At 25.8% G+C, this 21,590-nt stretch overlaps 1 protein-coding gene across 4 annotated transcripts in view; it reads left to right on the top strand.

Annotated features, from left to right (window-relative positions):
• Window positions 1-21,590, top strand: part of LOC101236626 (calcium-activated potassium channel subunit alpha-1) — a 119,029-nt gene that overhangs the window by 17,279 nt on the left and 80,160 nt on the right. For 3 of the 4 annotated variants that reach the window (XM_065795305.1, XM_065795306.1, XM_065795304.1), the window contains 6 exons: window positions 6,552-6,669; window positions 7,087-7,162; window positions 10,042-10,117; window positions 11,654-11,740; window positions 13,968-14,057; window positions 14,548-14,639. In XM_065795305.1, coding sequence (XP_065651377.1) covers window positions 6,552-6,669; window positions 7,087-7,162; window positions 10,042-10,117; window positions 11,654-11,740; window positions 13,968-14,057; window positions 14,548-14,639 — 539 coding nt within the window. Of the gene's footprint in view, window positions 1-6,551; window positions 6,670-7,086; window positions 7,163-7,508; window positions 7,563-10,041; window positions 10,118-11,653; window positions 11,741-13,967; window positions 14,058-14,547; window positions 14,640-21,590 lie in introns of those variants that run through there. The other variant, XM_065795307.1, reaches the window with a different exon arrangement.

Here is a 21,590-nt window from a genome sequence, read left to right on the forward strand (position 1 = left end):
TCCAGAAGATAATGATATAAGTTTACATTCTGAAGAGATTCAGAAAAAATATTCTTCCTTCAATATTGGATGAATTTTATTTCAAAGTGACTAAATATGTTGATGGAAAAAAAAGTGTAGACCAGGTGTAAAAACTTTTCAAATAAACTCTTTTCAAATAAAAAAATTCTTTTTTTCATTAACAGGATCATCTGAGACTAGTTGTGTTTATTTCATAAATAAACATAAGAAGTTTAGGTTTTTAGTTGATTTAACAAAAACAAAATATTTAATGTGATATTAACAAAAACATTTCTTTTCTAACATAATTTTAGGCTTACAATTCTTTTTTTCATTATGAAAATATCTTGTTTGATTAATGAATGTATACATTTTTACACCTTTTTAAGCAATTTTACTTATGCACAAGTTTGGTTTTTCTTTTTTTTTTTCCTCATTTAATTTGTCTTTAGTGGTTAGAATAAAACACTCACTGTGACTTTCAGTTTATAAAGTGTTTAAATTTTCGATGCCATTGGATAGACTTGACACAATGAAAAATGTAGTTGAACCTTTTAAAAGCTTTTCTTAAAAAGCTGCAAAAAAATCACACAGTATTATGTTTTCACTGGTAATTTGGGTGCATGAAAAAACATTTTTGCATTGTAAAGTATTAATATTTTTCATGAAGTAATATGTAAAGTGAAAATTTTGCTTGTAGAAAATTGGTCAAAATAATTCAATAGAAAATATAAACAATAAAATAATAAGTTTTAATAGAAAAATACAAAATAATCCACTACACCACCAACGTAATAAGTGCTATTAAATAAAACCTTATTGCAAGTACAACAAGTCGCTAAAATTGGTAATTTTTGGGCAAATAAACCCAAGCCAGTAGGTAGAGAAATTGATGTAAAGCCTGAAAAACAACAAAAACCATACAAAGTTTATGAAAAACCCTAATGTCGTCATAGATACCTAGATTAAATTTTGCTAACCAATCAAAAGTATAACATGAAGAACAAGACAAAAAACTGGAATTAGTATTGAAAATCAAATAGAAGTTAAAAAGTTTAGATAGTTAACTGTTTTTATTAGGACAATTAAATAACAAAATTATGATGCATTTATAACAAGTTCCTCGTACAATTATTATGTGTAGGGTTTTGTTTCAAAAGTATTAAAGAAAACTTGCCAAAGTGGGGTTTTGTTTCAGAGTTTTCAATCTCTTAGTAACTTGTGAGAAATATTATTCTTGTAAGATCAGTTTAACATAGTGCACACACACACACACACACACACACACACACACACACACACACACACACACACACACACACACACACACACACACACACACACACACAGATATATATATATATATATTCACATACACATATATCTACTAAATAGTTTTGCTTGCCTTTATAGCATATGGTTGTTTCAGAAAAAGAAGAAAAAAATGAAGAATAATGTAAGAAAAAATTGCTGCACTATTTCAAAACCTCCTTCGATGTAGCGGCACTCCTTTGCTGCAACAGGCTATAAGATAGTCAATGTATGTACTGAAGCCCCCGGCAGCAAGCTATTTCAGTATGACATCACACTGCTTATCTAAGCACCCATTTATAGTTATGTATATATAAGTATATATATTCATATAAACACACAGATTTATATATCTGTGTGTGTGTGTATATATATAAGTATATATATTATATATATATATATATATAATATATATATATATATATATATATATATATATATATATATATATATATATATATATATATATATATATATATATATATATATATATATCTGTGTGTGTATATATACACACGCAGATATATATTTAAATTTATATCTGGGTGTGTGTGTATAAATATCAATATATATACAAATGAATATATATTTATATATACAAATTGTTGTTATTAGCAATATTCTGTTACTATGTGTATATACTATATATATGTAGTATATACACATAGTATATATATTTGTGTATATACTATATATATATATATGTGTATATACTATATATATATATATATATATATATATATATATATATATTATATATATATATATATATATATATATATATATATATATATATATATATATATATATATATACATATATATATATATACATATATATATATATACAGCAGGGTTCCCACTCCTCCTTAAAAACCTTAAATATCCTTAAAAAAAAAAAAACTCCTTAAAAGTCCTTAAATAACCTTAAAAAAAGTTAAAATTTGACTGCTCTCCTTAATTTCTCCTTACTTTCTTTTTTTTTTATCATCTAGGAAATTTTATTAAAGCAAACGGGTTATACTTATCTATAGAGAAGCATAGTTACATCTTTGATGAGTTAAAATCCTATACTTTTGTTTTATATATATATATATATACATATATATATATATATATATATATATATATATATATATAATATATATATATATATATATATATATATATATATATATATATATATATATATATATGCATATATTTATATATATATATATATATGTGTGTGTGTGTATATACACACACATATATCATACATCAACCCTCTGAGTATTAGAGTAAGTTTTTTAATGTAGGTTTTTGGCTTTTTGTAGTTAAGCTTCTCTTTCTTTTAATTATTTTATTTTGTTTTTTTCACAAGTGAACACCGTGCTATAAGGGATCAGTATTTATTGTCCCTCTTTTTTAATTAAAGCTATTTATATCTATATATATATATATGTATATATATATATATATATATATATATATATACATGTATATATATATATACTTAATTACAGCTAAATATATATACTTTAGGGAAAAATTAGCAAGATGTTAAACAAGCTTCATATTAAAAAGATTGTTATATTTTTTTCACTAATTACCTTTAGATGCCTAAATATAAAAGTTTCCGGAATATTTCGTTAAATAATGATAGTTACACTTCTTGATTTCAGAAAGATAAATATACCAGCCTTGCAAGATGCAAAGTTTGTTTTAAGTTGTTCTCATTAGCAGGCATGGGTATAAAGGCTCTTTTACCCATTTTACCCATTGAAAGTTTCCGCATCTCTGCATTCCGGATTTTAACAATGCCCAATATAAATTATTTTGCAATAATCAAAATTTTTTCGTGCTTTTTTAAAATTTGAATCGTGCAAATTCGATTTTTTAACTATAACTTTAATTAAGTAAAGCTAAATATTAAATAATCACTTAAGTACCTTAGATGTATAAATGTATTGATGGAAAAACTTGATTTATCAAATTGTGCAAAAAATCTGTTTCAGCAGAGAAAAATATTTTTTATGGTTACACTTACGGAGTGCAAAACTTATTAAGAATTTTGTAAAACCATATTGGTAACTCTAGGAAATTTCTATACTATAATTTTAGACTTTGCTACACACCTAGATCTTGAATAAAGTGTTTAATATTCCTAATAAGTTCAAAAAAATCATATATTCAAATGTGTAATTGTATGAAATAATATGATGTAAAGCGATTGCCTAAAGAGGGTTATGTTGTTGTGTTCAAAGAAACTTTGCAATCAGTACCACAAAAGCCTATCAAAGGAATGTATCATTTCAGATATGCTTCAGAAGGAAGCAGTTTTGAAAGCAGAATTAATTTGGTATTTAAATATTGTTCAAAGCAAATACTCTTTTAGATCAAGTGAGAATAAGTCTAAACAATTTGCTTTGATGTTTCCAGATAGCAAAATTGCCAGCGACTTTTTATGTGGTCGAACAAAATCTGGCTATATTGTAACTCATGGTCTTGCCCCTTATTTAAAAAAAATTCTGATAAAAGATCTTACCCTGCAGGATAACTTTATATGTCTTTTTGATAAGTCTTACAATAAAGTTACAAAGAAAGGTCAAATGGACTTACATGTGCGCTATTGGAATGAAGAGAGGAATACTGTTTGTACAAGATATTATAGTTCAGAGTTCATGGGAAAAGCTGCAGCCCCAGATATTCTAAATATGTTTAAATCCCGCATGACTGGTTTGAATGCTGAAAAAATGCTTCAGGTTTCTATGGATATCTCTAATGTAAATAAACTGTTTTTGGAAATGCTCAACAAAGAGTTTCATAACAATGAATTAAATACACTCATTGATATTGCCTGTGGTTTACATACTATCAATGGATCCTTATAAACTGGTGCTAAAGCTACAGATTGGAACTTAAAGAAGTTAATGTCTTCAATGTACTAAATGTCTTCAATGTACCAAAGTCCATCAAGAGCAAGTGATTATGAAAGAATAGCTGAGGCAACATATTTTCCTTACATATTTTGTGGCACTCGACGGGCTAAAAATCAAAGTGTTGCCAAGAAAGCAATAGAGGTTTGGTCAAAAGTAGTCTTGTTGACTACTGGAAGTCTTTACCAAAGAGTAAGCAACCTGGACTTGGTAAATCAGGGCAAAACACCAACTTTTAACATCTAAGTACTCAAACAAATAAAGTTTTAGTTCCTTTAAAGTTGAAGTTTTTTGAAGAAATTAGTGGCAGTCTAAATACATTCCTTGGTAGATGATATTTGATCCAGATGCATTTTTATTGCTTTTTATGTAATATATTTTGTTTTATTAGAAAATTATAGAAATATTCTGAGATATTCTTTTCATATTATTTTTAAAATTTTGAGAAAAAATCACAAAATGTTATTTTCAATCTTGCATTTTTTTTTTCTTCCAGTTTCTTTTCAAACTGATAAACCAATGGCTCCTTTTCTGGTGGTGACTCTTGAAGAACTATTACGCAACTTTTATGCGAAGTTCATTCGGTAGATGTTTCTTTTAAATGACAAAACTACAACATCTTTGTTAAAAATAGATTTATTTAATTACACAAACTGGCTTTCAACCAGCAAGATTAATATTAGTTTTTCATTGAAGGATTATCTGTAGCAACTCAAGAGAAAGACAAAGATTACTGATGTTCAAATGGACAAGTTCAAAAAGGAAATATGTAATTTTGGTGTCTCAATGTGAACTCATATTATTGGGAAAAGCCCTTTGTCTTCACTGGTTGCTTGCTGTCTGGTGTGTATTTCTCCATCGTTTATGGTTGAATATCACAGAAAAGTGTGATTATTTTTTTGACAAACTGTTGATGAAGCTTGTTACTTTCAAGAAAATTAGAGCTTCTGTTGGTGATTTAGCTAAGAAAGAATATTCCAGGTTCTGTAAAAGTGTGGTCGTTGATAACAAAAGTATTTTTGACTTTTGATAAAGATATGGATTGGTTGGACTACTTTTTGTGGGAATACACTGATTTAAAGATGTATGCAAATCTACAGCACATTTTCAAATTGTCCTCATTTTATCGCACGGACAAGCTCAAGTTGAACGTGGTTTTAACAGCAACATAAGTCTGAAAGATGACAATATGTCCCAGACACTAAAATCTCTTTATGTTCAATCCAAGATTACCTCACATTTCATGGGTTCATGGCTCATGAAGTTGAAATAACAAAAGATTAATTAGATTACTGCAAATAAAGAAAGAAGTATTTTGATGAACAATGTTCAAAAGCCCTGTCTATAGAAAAAACATTGAAAATGGAAGCAAAAGGAAAAGTTATGGAAGATATTGAAATTGTCAATACTTAAAATTGACAGACATTATCTATAATTGAGAATTTAAAGAAGTCATCTGATGAAACTGGATTCTGTGCTGAAAAAAGAATAGCCTTAGGTTTATGCCTTGAATATAAATGTTTTTTTAGTTTATATCACTAAATGTAATGTCATTATTTAATGATTCCTTTTCCATTTAGATGACATTAAAGCTGATATATCATAATCTAATACATTAAAAAGAGCCACTTGCAAAAAACAAGAGTTACTAGAGAAGCTATATGTTAAAAAAAGAAACTTGTTGGAAAAAAAAAAGAAATTATATGTTGACCACGATGATATATAATATATATATATATATATATATATATATATATATATATATATATACATATATAATATATATATATATATATATATATATATATATATATATATATATATATATATATATATATATATATATATATAAATATATATATATATATCCAATATATATATATATATGTATATATATACACACACACACACATATATACATATATATATATATATATATATATATATATATATATATATATATATATATATATATATATATATATATTCATTTATAATAGTTTATCTATCTGTATTTAAAATTTATGGAAAAAAGAAAGATTCTGTTTTTGATATAATTGTTTTCTCCTTAATTCTCCTTACTTTTACCTTCAAAAAATTGTCATTCGCGAATGAATCTCCTTAAATATTAGGAAAATATCTCCTTAAATCTCCTTAAAATCCTTAATTTTAGCCCCAGTTTTAATAGTGGGAACCCTGATACATATATGTGTATATACTATATAGTATATACACATATATATAGTATATACACATATATATATATATATATAGTATATACATGTATATATGTGTATATACATGTATATACTAATTATTTTAGTTTTTTGCTGCACAAGACAAATTAGTGTTTTGGTCTACAGATTTGATGACAATTGTTGATATACTAACAATGCCTACAATATTTTTTCAAACTGTGTTAGATAATCAGTATTGGTTAGGTACTTAAATTATACTTAAATGTTGTTTTATATTAATATTTCTGACTGAATTTAATTGCTTTTGTCTTACTAATTAAATGCAAGTTAGAATTAAATTAAATTATTTTATAATCATAATATTTGTTTTGCATTATTTATACAATGCACAGATAAGTTTTGATATTTATTTTCGTTCTTATACATTGACTGACATTAATAAAGTATGCAGAATTTATTAAGTAAATTGTAAATTTATCTCTATTATTTTTTATTTCAATACCATTATTACAATGATTTAAAAAATTTTTTATTGGAATTTTAATAATTTAATTTTTAACAAATTTTTAACATTAAGTAAATTAGTTTTTTTTTAAATGTGAATTGTAAATTCTGAAAAAGACAAAGTGAATTTTAAAAAACTGAATTAATATTGTTTAGGATTGCGATTCTTGCGTCTCATTTATTTGGTGAAGCTGGGTGATATTTTACAGATTCTCAATGTTTTCAAAACTGGGTGGGTTTAACTTTTTTAGCATTTTTTATTATTAACATTTTATATTTGTGTTACTAAAGTTATTACAATCAATTTTACAAAACACCTTTTTGTTGATAGTTTCCATTATACTGTGTATTTAGGTTTGCATTATTTTAGAATTTCTTGGTTAATGTAATATTAATTAAAATTTATTAACACAAATTTAAGATAAAAAAGAAGATAAATAAGACAAATATTTTAAGATAAAAAAGAAATAAGAATTGAAGCTAGTTTTTGAACATTTTAAAATTTTTATTTATAATAACTGTTTTTATTCTCAAAAAATTTTTTTTTGATCATGCGGTTTAGCTTATTACTCTCTTACAAAAGACTGAAAGAATGTTAAAAAATAAATAAAAATTGAAAGTTTACCAGAAAGGTAAATATTGGTTTTTGTGTATTATTGAAGTTTATTTTTTATTGAAAAATGACCTTTATAAGATGTAAACGTTTTAAAACAGTTTTTGAAATTTCATGTCATGTAGGAAAAAAGTCTTGTAATTAAAGGTAAAAAAGGGATGGATATGACTTATCTAAAAATTATTTACCTTGATGGTCTAGATATTTTAATCCAACATTTTGTACCCCCTGAAAACTTTTAGTACCCAATCCTGAAATAAATATCCTAATAGGAATGGTAGCTACAATGCTTAATAATAAGTTTTGGTCAGAGTTTAACAGTTTTTTAAAAACTAGCATTAACGCAGAGGCTCCTTGATGAACAAGGCAGTTGCACAAAAAAACAAGTTGAGAGTTGCACTACCAAGGACATGGATCATTTTTATCCACGTAAGAAACTGCGCCTATTCTCAGAGAAAACTTTCACTTAGTTGGAGTTTTACATATCCTAGCGTCATTTACAACCTTTAGCTAAATACCACTAATATGCTGAGAAATATAGAGAATTTTTTCATTCTAAATTCAAAGCAACTTGAAATCCCCACCACGTCTCTGGTAGTACCATGCGCAATTTGTTTCTCCGCCCAGCGGCCTTGTGAGGGGGTTACATAAAAGAGTACGAAAACATAGGTGGGAGTGTGGAGGTGTTAAAGAAAATGATTATACTGTTTAACTTTCTCTCATTCTCTATCTCTTTTAAAACTTGGTTATTTAAAAAAAAAAAACTTTTTTAAAAAACAACAACAATATGTTATGTAACATGTATTGAATTCAAACAAAATCAACCATCTCCCCAACGCATAAATTTTCCAAAACATTAAAAACAAAAAAAGTTTTTTTGGTTTTAATCCGCTTCTTTACGTTTTTTGTTCAAATGTCTCATGGTTTCAATATTTAATATTTTATCAATTGTGGAGTCTGATAATGCATGAACCATAGCTTCAGCAGCATTTTGATGGTTTTTCTGGGTGCAATGCTTTGTTATCATGTGACTTAAGTTTGACCAATTATCAAACCCATCATGTAAAGAATTTGTGTCTTCTCTTGGTCCAAAGCATAAACAAGCAATGCAAAAAATTTTGTCTATTGATAGAGAGTAGGTTAGTAGGCTAATATTTTTAATTACTATTTATAAGTAAAGTATTAAAGCATTTCTTACTTTTTTACAGTATAAAATCATTTCAGGTCAACAACGTTTTTTGTTATTATTATTCATCAGCGATTTTATTTATTTACGCCAAACAAAGTTTGCTATTTTTTGTTTGTTTAAATTACTTTTCTTCTATTATTACTGCTGACCTAGTGTTTGTTTTGCGTGGACACCAAACAAGCAAACAAAGAAACCGGCATAAAAGTAAGTTAAATAAAATGTTGTAAAAAATGGCCTGATAGAAACTTATAGAACTAAAATAAATTTTTTCTCTTTGAGAATTGGGGGCACAGTTTCTTTTTGAGGGCCCAGTTTCCTGAGCTAGAATCAGGGCCCAGTACAAGTCCTTGTACCCTCGTACTGGGCCAGCACTTCCCTGATGCACACAGAGAGAAAAAGAGAGGGGGTTGGGTTGTTGAAAGCATACAGTTGCATACTTGGAGGGAGGGGTTTCTAAATTAGTGGTTTTACTGCATACGTACTTAATGGATGTCCCCTAAGATATCTGAAATTTTAATTTAAAATGTTTTTTAATGGGGATTATGCATTGTGTCTATATATATCTATAAATAATTAGTTTAAATAATTCTTGTTAGAGTTGCTTGTTCTGTTGCTGTTGTTAATTGGTTTTTTAGGTTGTTCTATGACTATGTTCTATAGTAAAGAATTCTGTTTGTTAGCTTACATTCAAATAATATTTTGAAACATACTGACAACAAACCAAGAGTTGTTTTTAGCTTTTTTAGTTTCTTTGTTTAATTTGACAAAGTGTTATAATTAATATAAAAGCTATTGTAAGTTGAAGTCCATAAATAAGTTGGGAATAAATATGATACGAAAAACACTTTAATTTTAAAAACAAAGTTTACTGAAACTCTACTTGTCCTGCACATAAAACCTGCACTGACCTGTGCAAAAAAAGCATATCTTGTTTTTTAATTATCTCTAGTTATTTTTATTTTATTTATTTCTATTAGTGCATGTGATTTTTTAAAGTGCAAAGTGTATTAATATCTGACTTTAAGTTTTTAAAGAACTCTTTTTACTAGTTTTTTATGTATTGAAATTTCTTGAGTTTTTTTGCAATAAAATTAGTTTCTCAAGTTTTTTATGCTTTAGTTATAATAAGCAAAATAATCTTGAAAAGTTAATTAATGTAAATGTATTCTCTTGGGATTTATTAAAATTCCATCTTAAGTTTTTATTTACTCATACTTTCATTCATTTACATACTTTAATTTTTATTCATGTTTTTTTCTTTCTTTAATTTTTGGTTTTTTATGATCAATTAATAAGTTCTGTTACTTAGCTCGTCTTTTGAAATGATTGGTCTGATTGGTACATTTCTTACTGTTTGGCTGACATCTGCAGGAGTAGTACATTTAGTAAGCTGTTATTTTCCATTCTTAATGTTAAAATATTTCTTGTTGGTATTTTTTATCTTGGGGTTTTAGTACAGGTTTTTTTATTTATGCACAAAACATTTTGTATACATATTTATCATGTATACATATGATTTAAAAAATAAACATATATAGATATGAAAAACATGAATATGCTATTAATCTTAAAATCTTAATAACTTTTAAATTTAACTTTAGCTTTAATATTTATTTCATCATTTAGTCAATAATGAATTCCAGGGATTTGTTACAAGATGCTCTTGGTTCTATTAACAAATTTGTGGGGTTTTTTACTGAGTACACTTGGTCCAATTTATAAGTTTCTGGGATTTGTTACGGGATGCATCTGTTTTTGCTAATGAATTAGTTTTTGAATGCTAATATTAAAAATCTTGGGAAAATTTCTTAAAGAAAAAAATTGAAATTGCTTTACTATATTTTCAGCATTTTCAATGACTCAAATAAAAATGGTGAAATAAAAATGTCAAAAAAAGTTTGCATAAAAAAGATATTCAATCACAACTTGCTTTTTAACACAGTTCTTAATTTATTTTTTTAATGTTTAGCACTTCTTTATATATTTGATTATTATGTTTTTTTATATAGACAAATAAATTTTATTGACACAAAAAGACAAACATCCAAAACTAAACAATGTTTAAAGTTTGTAGCAAATTACCTTTTGACATAATATTGCTCCAGATTGGGTTATTATTATTATTAATATTGGTTATTATATATAATCAAGTGGTTAGTCTTACTCAGATGCATTATTTAGAAACATTGTAGCTAAATTCTAAATCAGTTACATAATGTCTGCACAAAAGATGCCACTGGTACTAAAATGCATGACTATAGTAAAAGTGCCAGAAAGGTGCAAATGCTCATGCTTTTGAAGATTTTTGAGCAATTCTTAAAAGAAAAGTGATTAATAAATTGCTTATAATTTGTACCTAGTAGAAACCAGGATCAGGTATTGCCCAAGGTATTGGGATGTCAAGGTCATGCTAAAGTTAGCTTTGGAAGCACAAAAGAGTTGAATAAATATGGTATTAGGGAGTAAAATAACTTGAAGTTTAATAAATAATTAATTATAAAATAAATAATTATGAATAACAATAATAACTATGAATAATAAATAATTATGAATATTTTTTAATATGTTAAAACAACCAATTTTTATTTGACATTTTTTACAGCTTAAAATAATCAAATAAGAATAAATAAATCATAATGGGCATGTGAAAACAAATAACATGTGATAATAAATAGTATGTAAACATTTATGATATTTGTAATTTTACACAACCAGATGTCTTTCAGGTTGTGCTTGAAAAGATGCTACCAGTAGCAAGGTTTTTGATGTTTATAATTGTTAAGATTCTCAAGATAAATAAAGGTTAATACATTCGAGTAAAGAAACTATACTAGAATCTAGTTTTGCAATTGAATAGACAGACAAGACTAGACAAAAAGACGAAGAGTGATAAAGTACTTATATATGTTTCAACTTTTTAGATTGAAAATACTGGTGATCCATGGAGTCCTATTTCTTACCAAAACAATGTTACTCTAAACTATTTTAAATGCACTTATTTTTTATTGGTAAGTTTAATTTTATAAAAACTGAATTATATCTATAAAATTACATCAATGCCATTAGTTCATAGTTCACTTTAAAATTTTAATTTCTTTGCTAGTTTGAGTTTTTATATTGTTTTGTCATAGTTAGTTATGGAGATAAATTAAATTAAAATTTTTTTTTTTCAATTCTGATTCACTCCCAACAAAGCTACAAGCAACCACTATTAAGTTGGGAGTTACCAGAAAAAAAGAATAGTTACTAGAAATAGTTACTAGAAATAGTTAATAGAAATAGTTACTAGAAATAGTTAATAGAAATAGTTAATAGAAATAGTTAATAGAAATAGTTAATAGAAATAGTTACTAGAAATAGTTAATAGAAATAGTTAATAGAAATAGTTAATAGAAATAGTTAATAGAAATAGTTACTAGAAAAAAAGAATAGTTACTAGAAATAGTTACTAGAAATAGTTAATAGAAATAGTTACTAGAAATAGTTAATAGAAATAGTTACTAGAAATAGTTACTAGAAATAGTTAATAGAAATAGTTAATAGAAATATTTAATAGAAATAGTTAATAGAAATAGTTACTAGAAATAGTTACTAGAAATAGTTAATAGAAATAGTTACTAGAAATAGTTACTAGAAATAGTTAATAGAAATAGTTACTAGAAATAGTTACTAGAAATAGTTACTAGAAATAGTTAATAGAAATAGTTACTAGAAATAGTTACTAGAAATAGTTAATAGAAATAGTTACTAGAAATAGTTAATAGAAATAGTTAATAGAAATAGTTAATAGAAATATTTAATAGAAATAGTTAATAGAAATAGTTACTAGAAATAGTTACTAGAAATAGTTAATAGAAATAGTTACTAGAAATAGTTAATAGAAATAGTTAATAGAAATAGTTAATAGAAATAGTTAATAGAAATAGTTAATAGAAATAGTTAATAGAAATAGTTAATAGAAATAGTTAATAGAAATAGTTAATAGAAATAGTTAATAGAAATAGTTACTAGAAATAGTTACTAGAAATAGTTAATAGAAATAGTTACTAGAAATAGTTACTAGAAATAGTTAATAGAAATAGTTAATAGAAATAGTTAATACAAATAGTTAATAGAAATAGTTACTAGAAATAGTTACTAGAAATAGTTACTAGAAATAGTTAATAGAAATAGTTACTAGAAATAGTTACTAGAAATAGTTAATAGAAATAGTTAATAGAAATAGTTAATAGAAATAGTTAATAGAAATAGTTAATAGAAATAGTTAATAGAAATAGTTAATAGAAATAGTTAATAGAAATAGTTAATAGAAATAGTTAATAGAAATAGTTACTAGAAATAGTTAATAGAAATAGTTAATAGAAATAGTTAATAGAAATATTTAATAAAAATAGTTAATAGAAATAGTTACTAGAAATAGTTACTAGAAATAGTTAATAGAAATAGTTACTAGAAATAGTTACTAGAAATAGTTAATAGAAATAGTTAATAGAAATAGTTAATAGAAATAGTTAATACAAATAGTTAATAGAAATAGTTACTAGAAATAGTTACTAGAAATAGTTAATAGAAATAGTTAATAGAAATAGTTAATAGAAATATTTAATAGAAATAGTTAATAGAAATAGTTAATAGAAATAGTTAATAGAAATAGTTAATAGAAATATTTAATAGAAATAGTTAATAGAAATAGTTACTAGAAATAGTTACTAGAAATAGTTAATAGAAATAGTTACTAGAAATAGTTAATAGAAATAGTTAATAGAAATAGTTAATAGAAATAGTTAATAGAAATAGTTAATAGAAATAGTTAATAGAAATAGTTAATAGAAATAGTTAATAGAAATAGTTAATAGAAATAGTTAATAGAAATAGTTACTAGAAATAGTTACTAGAAATAGTTAATAGAAATAGTTACTAGAAATAGTTACTAGAAATAGTTAATAGAAATAGTTAATAGAAATAGTTAATACAAATAGTTAATAGAAATAGTTACTAGAAATAGTTAATAGAAATATTTAATAGAAATAGTTAATAGAAAAAAAGAATAGTAAAAGAATAGAGCAAGGTTGATTGGTTGACAGAAAACTTAAAAAGTTGAAGGTTGTATTAGTCAGGAAAGCATGAAGATGGGAGAGAGTTCCAAAGGGTTGAAGTGCGGGGTAAAAAATTAGACAAATAAAGGTTTTTAAAGTGACGAATAAAACTAGATAAATAAAAATTTTTATATTGTAGGTTACTATGTCTACAGTTGGTTATGGAGATATCACATGTAATACATACCTTGGAAAGATATTTACAATGATGTTTATTGGTGTTGGACTGGTATTTATTTTTACAATATATATTGTAGGGGGTTATTATTTAGGTTATTTTAGTAGGTTGTTATTATTGGGGGTTTATTGTAGGAGGGTTATTATAGGGAATTATAAAATAATTAATATTACAGTACTATAGAACTATTAAAGAATTACATTAAAAAATATTTTTATCTAAGTTTATTTAAAACATAAACTTAGTTCTTAACTCTATATTGCACACATTTTTTTTTTAATTTAAAAAAAATGGACAACCAAAATGCAAGTTATTAAACTTTAAAGCGTTGTTTAAAATTCAAACACAAGTTGTATTAACTTAAAAACAAGCAATAATGATAAATCAAAGAGAAACTGCTGCAAAGCCAAAGTTATTTTAAAATAAAAGGACTGACATGTTGCCATTTGGTAACATTAAGCAATATCGGGTTAAATTGAAAAAAGCTGTTGTTTAAATTATAAGAAACAAAAATTTTTTAATGAAACTGTTTTATTGTTAGGGTTTGTTTGCATCATACCTACCAGCTATTTCAAATTATGTTGCTTCTAATACTAAGTATAACAAAGAGTTTATTCCAGTACCAGGAAAAAAGTTTGCTATTTTTTTTTTAAATATTTTAATGATTTTTTTATTATTTGTTACAGTGGTGTTTATTTACTTAATAATGAATAAAATTTTGTTTGATTTGCATAAAAAATATCTTTGCTGAAAAATATTTAAATATTTTAATTTTTAATTTTAATATTTCAAAATATAAAAAAAAAAAAATGACTAGAACAAAAAGAAGAATATAGATGTTTTACCACTGAGCCCTGAAAAAGTTTGGGTTATCCAAAACCCATTGAGTTTCTAAGAAAGTAAGTAAGACAGTCAGTAAGGATGAGTAGAAGAGACAAAAGACTTGAATTTTAGTTGTAAATTATATGAATCAGGATAGTAGAATGACTTCTAAAGTGCTGATGTTTTCTATAAAAAACTAGATAAAAAACTAGAACACAAAGTTCATCGTTCAAGCAGGTATTTGTAGAAAAGAGAAAGAGATAGAAGTTTGGAACACGACAGACATTCTAGTTAGGCTGCTAGAGCTACCTCAATTTTGTTTGCAATGTGTTTTCACATATTACTTAAAAGAAGAGGGCATCATTGAAAGTATTAGTACAGATATGACAAAGTTATGACATTCAATACTAGGATGAATGATTTATAGAGGTATTTATAGAGTAAGAGATAGAGAGTAGATTTGTTTAAGAAAAAAAAGGCTGGTTTTGCAATCGGTTTTATATATGGTCTCAGTAAGAGGTCAGTAGTAAAAATAACTCAAGAAAGTTAGTTGAAATAGAATATTAATTAAGTATGCTGCTGTTCAGTTATATAGAAATATAAAGGATATTGCAATAAGAATTTCATTTATATAGAAATATCTAAAAATAAATAAATAAAAGGATATTGAAGAATCAGCCTAAAAATGTTTTATTCACTAGTCTCTAGTTACAAAGTTATTCACTAGTCACTGTGAGCTCTAGGCAGGCACATAAAACCATAATGTATCATGTTTTAGATTAGGTGTTTGTTCTAAACCGCTAAAGTGATGACATATGCTGGAATATGTAGTTGTACCAGTAAATAAAGCTTTAGTGGTATGTTTCTTAGTAAGGTTGTTAATGTAGATAAGAAACAATATGGGACTTAGATTGGGTTTTTGGCTCAAAGACCTTGCAATTAAAGGGGCTAAAACTGACTGGATAACTAAAATAAAAGTTTATAGAACAAAAACCATTTCACTTTTCAGCAGCCAGGAAGAAAAGATTCTGTTAAACACTATTTAAATAGTTTTGAGAGTATCAAAGAGAGTTCTGGACACACTGGAAATGAATAAACTGGAGTTCTGGACACACTGGAAATGAATAAACTGGAGAAATGGTATAAAAAAACGAAGGAAATTTTACTCAGTTTTATGATGGTAAAAGAAGTAAGGCAAAAAGTAAATTTCTGTTGGTAGAGACAACAGTTTTTTTCAACCAACAAATGAGAGTGAGTTTATGGTTAGGTCAGTGATAAAAACTTAGTGACTTAGAGATGAAGAAGTGATTTCAAAAGAAAATGGTTTTTAGACTTAAAGACTGCAAGAGCTAAGCTATTCAGTATGATGAGAGTTAAAGTTATCAGAAACAAAAATATTTGCGGTTAGATAAATAGAATGAACTTAATTATTATTATAGGAAGCAACACAGAAGAGTTTTAAAGTGTTAAATAACTAATAAAATTAAGAAAATAAAAAGATCATAATGAGGTGTCATATAATATCCATGTTTAATTCAAGTTGAATTTAATGCTTTAAATCAATAACAACCGAAACAAAAAATAAACATTTTAAACAAAACATGTTAAAATTAAATTCAAATTTTTAAACTAACTTTTTACGTGTTTTTGTTGAGCTCATATATTAAAATTTAATTTAATTTTTTGGAATAACTTTTTATGTGCTTTTGTCGAGCTTCATACATTTTACCACTTGACTCCTTATTTCCTTTACACAATCTTCTTTCTATCTATTCTTTCAATTGTTTGTTCTTTTAATTAATAAATAGAACAGATGATTGAAAATAAGGAGTCAAGTAGTAAAATGTATGAAGTTCGGCAAAAGCACATAAAAAGTTATTCCAAAAAATTAAATTAAACTTTAATATATGAGCAATAGTAAGGATTTTTTGTTTAACATTTTTATTTTTGTTTCAGTTGCTATTGATTTAAAGCATTAAATTTAGCTTGAATAAAACATGGGTATCACTTTGCACCTCATTTGATAAATTAAACAATTGCCTCTTTACATTAATCTCTGTTAACAAATTTAAAGCAAAAGAGGGCATATTTTGTTGTAAAATTAATGAAAACAAGATCAATCAATAATAGCAATCATACCCATTAAGTGGCATTTAGTTATATGCAGAGCTAAAATATAATGTGTACATTACAAAGACTGCAATTGTAGAACTTTTTTATCTTGATACTTTTTAACAAATGTAGAACTTTAAATTTGTAATATTTGTCATTTTGTAAACAAAACAAAAAATTCTTCGTAATAAAAATTATTCATACATTTTTTGTACATTTGCTTTTTTATTCTTAAAACATTAGGTAACTACATCTAAATAAAAACATCTTTTAATAAACTTTTATCAACTTTTAATAACTAAATGCAACAGTATTCGAAATACTTTAAAATTGTCGAAAAACTGAAAAAAAAAATTACTTTTTTCTGACTTAATTGACTTTTATTAGATACGATAAACAAGAAAAACCTCTATAGATTGTATCTATAGAGGTTTTCTCTTATGGATTGTATCAATAGAGGTTTCTGTGGAGACTATAGAGGTTTGTATGGAACATGATGTTAGAATACAGATAAACAAGATTTTTTTTTTAAATAAGGCTGCAAACAACAACTATTGTTTGCAGCCTTATTAAAGAGAAAATATGAAGTTTATAAAGCAAGATAATGGTAAACAGAAAACTTATAAGATTGCAAATTATATGAATCAGGAAAACAAGATGAAGGGAGCAAATTCCAAAGAATTGATGTTCAAAGATAAAAACTAGACGAATAAAAACTTTTGGAACACTTAGGAACAGCCACAGTAAAAGGATTAGACTTAATTGAATGGCGAGTAACACGAGAATGAATTTTAGTAGATGGCACAAGAGATGCTAGCTCTTTAGAGCAGCACCCATTATAGTATTTATAGAAAAGAGAAAGAGAAGCAACAGGTGGAAGACAAAAGAAACAATGGGTAGATGGCACATTAAGTACATTACCATTCATAAATATAGGAAGATCATGATTATTGCAATAATGAATAGTTTTATTTAAGTTAAAGTTTACCAGCCACTGAGAGCCCCATGCTGTTGCAGAAGTGACATCCTTTTTAAGCTCCAAGAAATCAGAGAGTGTTGGCTTCTAATCAAGACAAGAATAAATGGTAGTATCAACAGCAACAAATGCCACCTTAGATTTGAAAATTTCTGGGAGATCTTTAATGTAAATTAGAAAAGTATAGAGCCAAGGATAAAACCATGAGGAACCTCTGAAGTCACAGCAAATGAAGAAGAGTTTGTCATTCAGAATTACAGCAGTTTCTTTGTGTGATTTAGGTTTGGAGGGCTCATTCAGCCCTTGGTTCAAAGGGTCATTCAGCTTTTTCTAAAGACTTAAGTTAATTTGAAGAAAACTGACAGATTTAGAAACAACTGCAGGGAACTCACTCACCTTGATGAACAAGACTGCTGTGCATAGAAACAAGAAACAAGCTTTCCCAAATTAGTGGTATTTTGAAATTTGTGTTTACTGTGCCTACCTAAAGTAAATTTTTTTGTTCAGAGTTGGAAAACAGGAAGTAACATTGTTTATCAATTGTTATCTTGCTCTACAAACTTCATCTTCTCTCTTCCAGTAACTTCCAACTCTCTGGTTGCTTGCAGCCTTGTTGGAAGCAAAAATATTAAAAAAAAAAAAAAAAAAAAAATATTGTTATATATTTACTTTTTTTTTTAATTTTCTATTATCTGAAGCTAGTAAACGTCAACAATATTTTTCTACCAAGAATTGCCAAAAACGTTTCTTGCAAATATTTTTTTTAGTCACTATCAAAAATTTCTGTACCAGATGTGTAAATATTAATTAACTATTTAGCACTTAAATAGTTAAAATTTATCATATTATAAAAATTCCTAACAAAATGAAGACAAATAAATAGTACATTAAATATAGATGTTATAATTATTTTTATATAATATGTTAAAACCTGTAATTTTAGCAATTTTAGTAATTTTAGTTTAAACCTAAGCCTGTTTTGCTATATTTCTTTTCTTCTGCAAATTCCACATTTTGATTAAAGTAGTAAAATATAAAATGTAACACAATGTATATTTATCAAAGACTTTTAAAAAACTTGTGTATAATTATACTGTCTTTGAAGAATTTTATAATTTTCATTAAGCTATTTTTATATAGCATAAAATCTTTGAATATTTTTATATAGCATAAAATCTTTGAATATTTTTATATAGCATAAAATCTTTGAATATTTTTATATAGCATAAAATCTTTGAATATATGGTTGTGGCTACAGGTACACCTAGATGTATCTCTAACAAAGAAAGTTAAAAGTGCATCCAAACTTTTTGATGTAATAGAAGTTAGTTTATGTATTCTTTTGTGTTTTTATGTTTTATTTTGAAGTGTATGTAGTTTGACTTGATAGGTACTGTTAGTTATTAGTAATTATAAGAGAGAAAGAGAGTTAGAATTGATTATTAATTATAAGAAAAAAATTATAATTGCATGACTAAATAAAACCCCTCAGTTCATGTAGGGTAAACTGGGGTAAAGTGAACATTTTTTTATATTTGAAATTTTCATGTTTAAAAAACTTTTTGTTAAGTAATTTAGCATTATTTTTGCTTAATACAATATTTTAAAATTTTTCAGAAAAAAAATAAATATGTAGCCTTTGTTTTGATGTTACAGCCATTTTAAAAAACGAGTTTGGCAGAAGTTTTAAAATTACGTTATCAAACTTTGTGGTAGGTTTTAGTAAATTTAAGATTTGTTGTTAATAATGCAAATATCAGTTATATTAACGGGTGATGCGGAAGTTATCGGACAAATCCTAATTTCATTATTTGAGCACAATAATTAGTTTTTGTGGTTTTATGCGTAGGCATAAATGTTCTATAAAATATAAACTTTATTATTTGAAACACAATTATTTAAAATGAGGTTAAATGCAGCTGAATGAGAATTTTTTCGAAAGCGACTAAAAATGTTTTTTGTAAATAAACCTAATATAAAAAATCAATAAATCGTAAATCATTTTGAAAAGGAAGGATTTGCTCAAAGTGCAATATATGATAACCTAAAATGACTTGAAACTGTTCAATTGTTTTCTGATAAAAATCACACTGGTTGTCCGACATCCCGGACTAGAGAAAAGAAAGCAGAATTGATGAGACTTGTCAACAATCGAAAAGGGGTCAGTCAGAGAAAAATAGGTATTAAATTCGATGTAAATCAATCCACAATTGGTCGTCAGTTAAAAAAAATGAATATTAAATATAGAAAACGTGAAAAGACTCCAAAATACACTATAGAACAACAAATAAAGGAAAAGAAAAGAAGCAGGAAACTAGTTAACCAACTCTATAACACAAATTCGCTTCTAGTCATCAATGACGAAAAATACTTTTGTTTTGCAGGGGACAACATGCCTCGAAATTCTGGATACTACACAAACAACAAAATGACATGCACAGAAAGTGTTCGTTTTATAGGAAAAGAGAAATTTCCAAAAAAATTATTAATGTGGATAGCCATATCTGACCGTGGTATGTCCGAGCCATTGTTTCGCACTTCCAAGGCTGTAGCGATCAATTCATCAATCTATATTAATGAATGTTTAGAAAAACGACTTCTTCCATTTATTCACAAGTATCATGGAGACTTTAACTATTTATTTTGGGCAGATTTAGCAAGTTCTCATTATTCTAAAGATTCTCTAAATTGGATGGACCAATATGTCTATTACGTTGATAAAGAATCCAATCCCCCAAATGTGCCTCAAGCACGACCAATTGAAAAGTTTTGGGGACATTTGGCACAGAAGGTTTACGAGGGAGATTGGCAAGCTTCAACAGAGCAAGTTTTGATTGATCGCATTAAACTAAAACTACAAGAAATTGATTTAAACTTTTTACAGTCGCATATGAAAGGCGTCAGAGCAAAATTGAGATCAATTGCAGATGGTGGTGTTTTTTCATATAAAAAATAATATATTTTTATTAAAAGGTAAATGCTTTAAAAAAAATATAATAGCAGTTTGTTTTTTTATTTATAAATAAGTTATTGATGTTTTTATTTTGTTCGATAACTTCTGTATCACCCGCTATTTATATACATTTTGAAGATAATATAATGCTGCTTTAAAAAATTGTAGTTTTTATCATGATATAAAACAGCTAAGTTTTTAGTTTGTAAATCCATTTAGTTAACTTTACCCCTTATTTTTCTGTCTATTGGGTAATGTGAACTAGTCTTTTTGTTATATTTTTTCATCAAATATTTTCAATAGAACTGTATATATTAGGGTGATGACTTTTTGATTTTTTTCTGAAACATTGTTTCCTGTAGCACGAATGAATAAGCTTTTGCCTATGAATGACTAAAATGACGTTTATTCCATTAAAATATTGAAAAAGGTCATGCACAAACCACTTTGAAATGTTATTTATGTTGGCATTTTAGCATTTTATGTAATTGTATTAACAATATATATATATATATATATATATATATATATATATATATATATATATATATATATATATATATATATATATATATATATATATATATATATATATATATACTGTATATAACATAAGTCATGAAACAGACTTGTGCAATAATTTATGTAGCAGAGAAATGTATAGAATTTTCCAGAACATCCTATAACATTGTGCGCCATCAGCCAGGATGGTGACATCACG

This window comes from Hydra vulgaris, chromosome 04 (genome assembly GCF_038396675.1).
Source record: "Hydra vulgaris chromosome 04, alternate assembly HydraT2T_AEP".
NCBI classification, from domain to species: Eukaryota; Metazoa; Cnidaria; class Hydrozoa; order Anthoathecata; family Hydridae; genus Hydra; species Hydra vulgaris.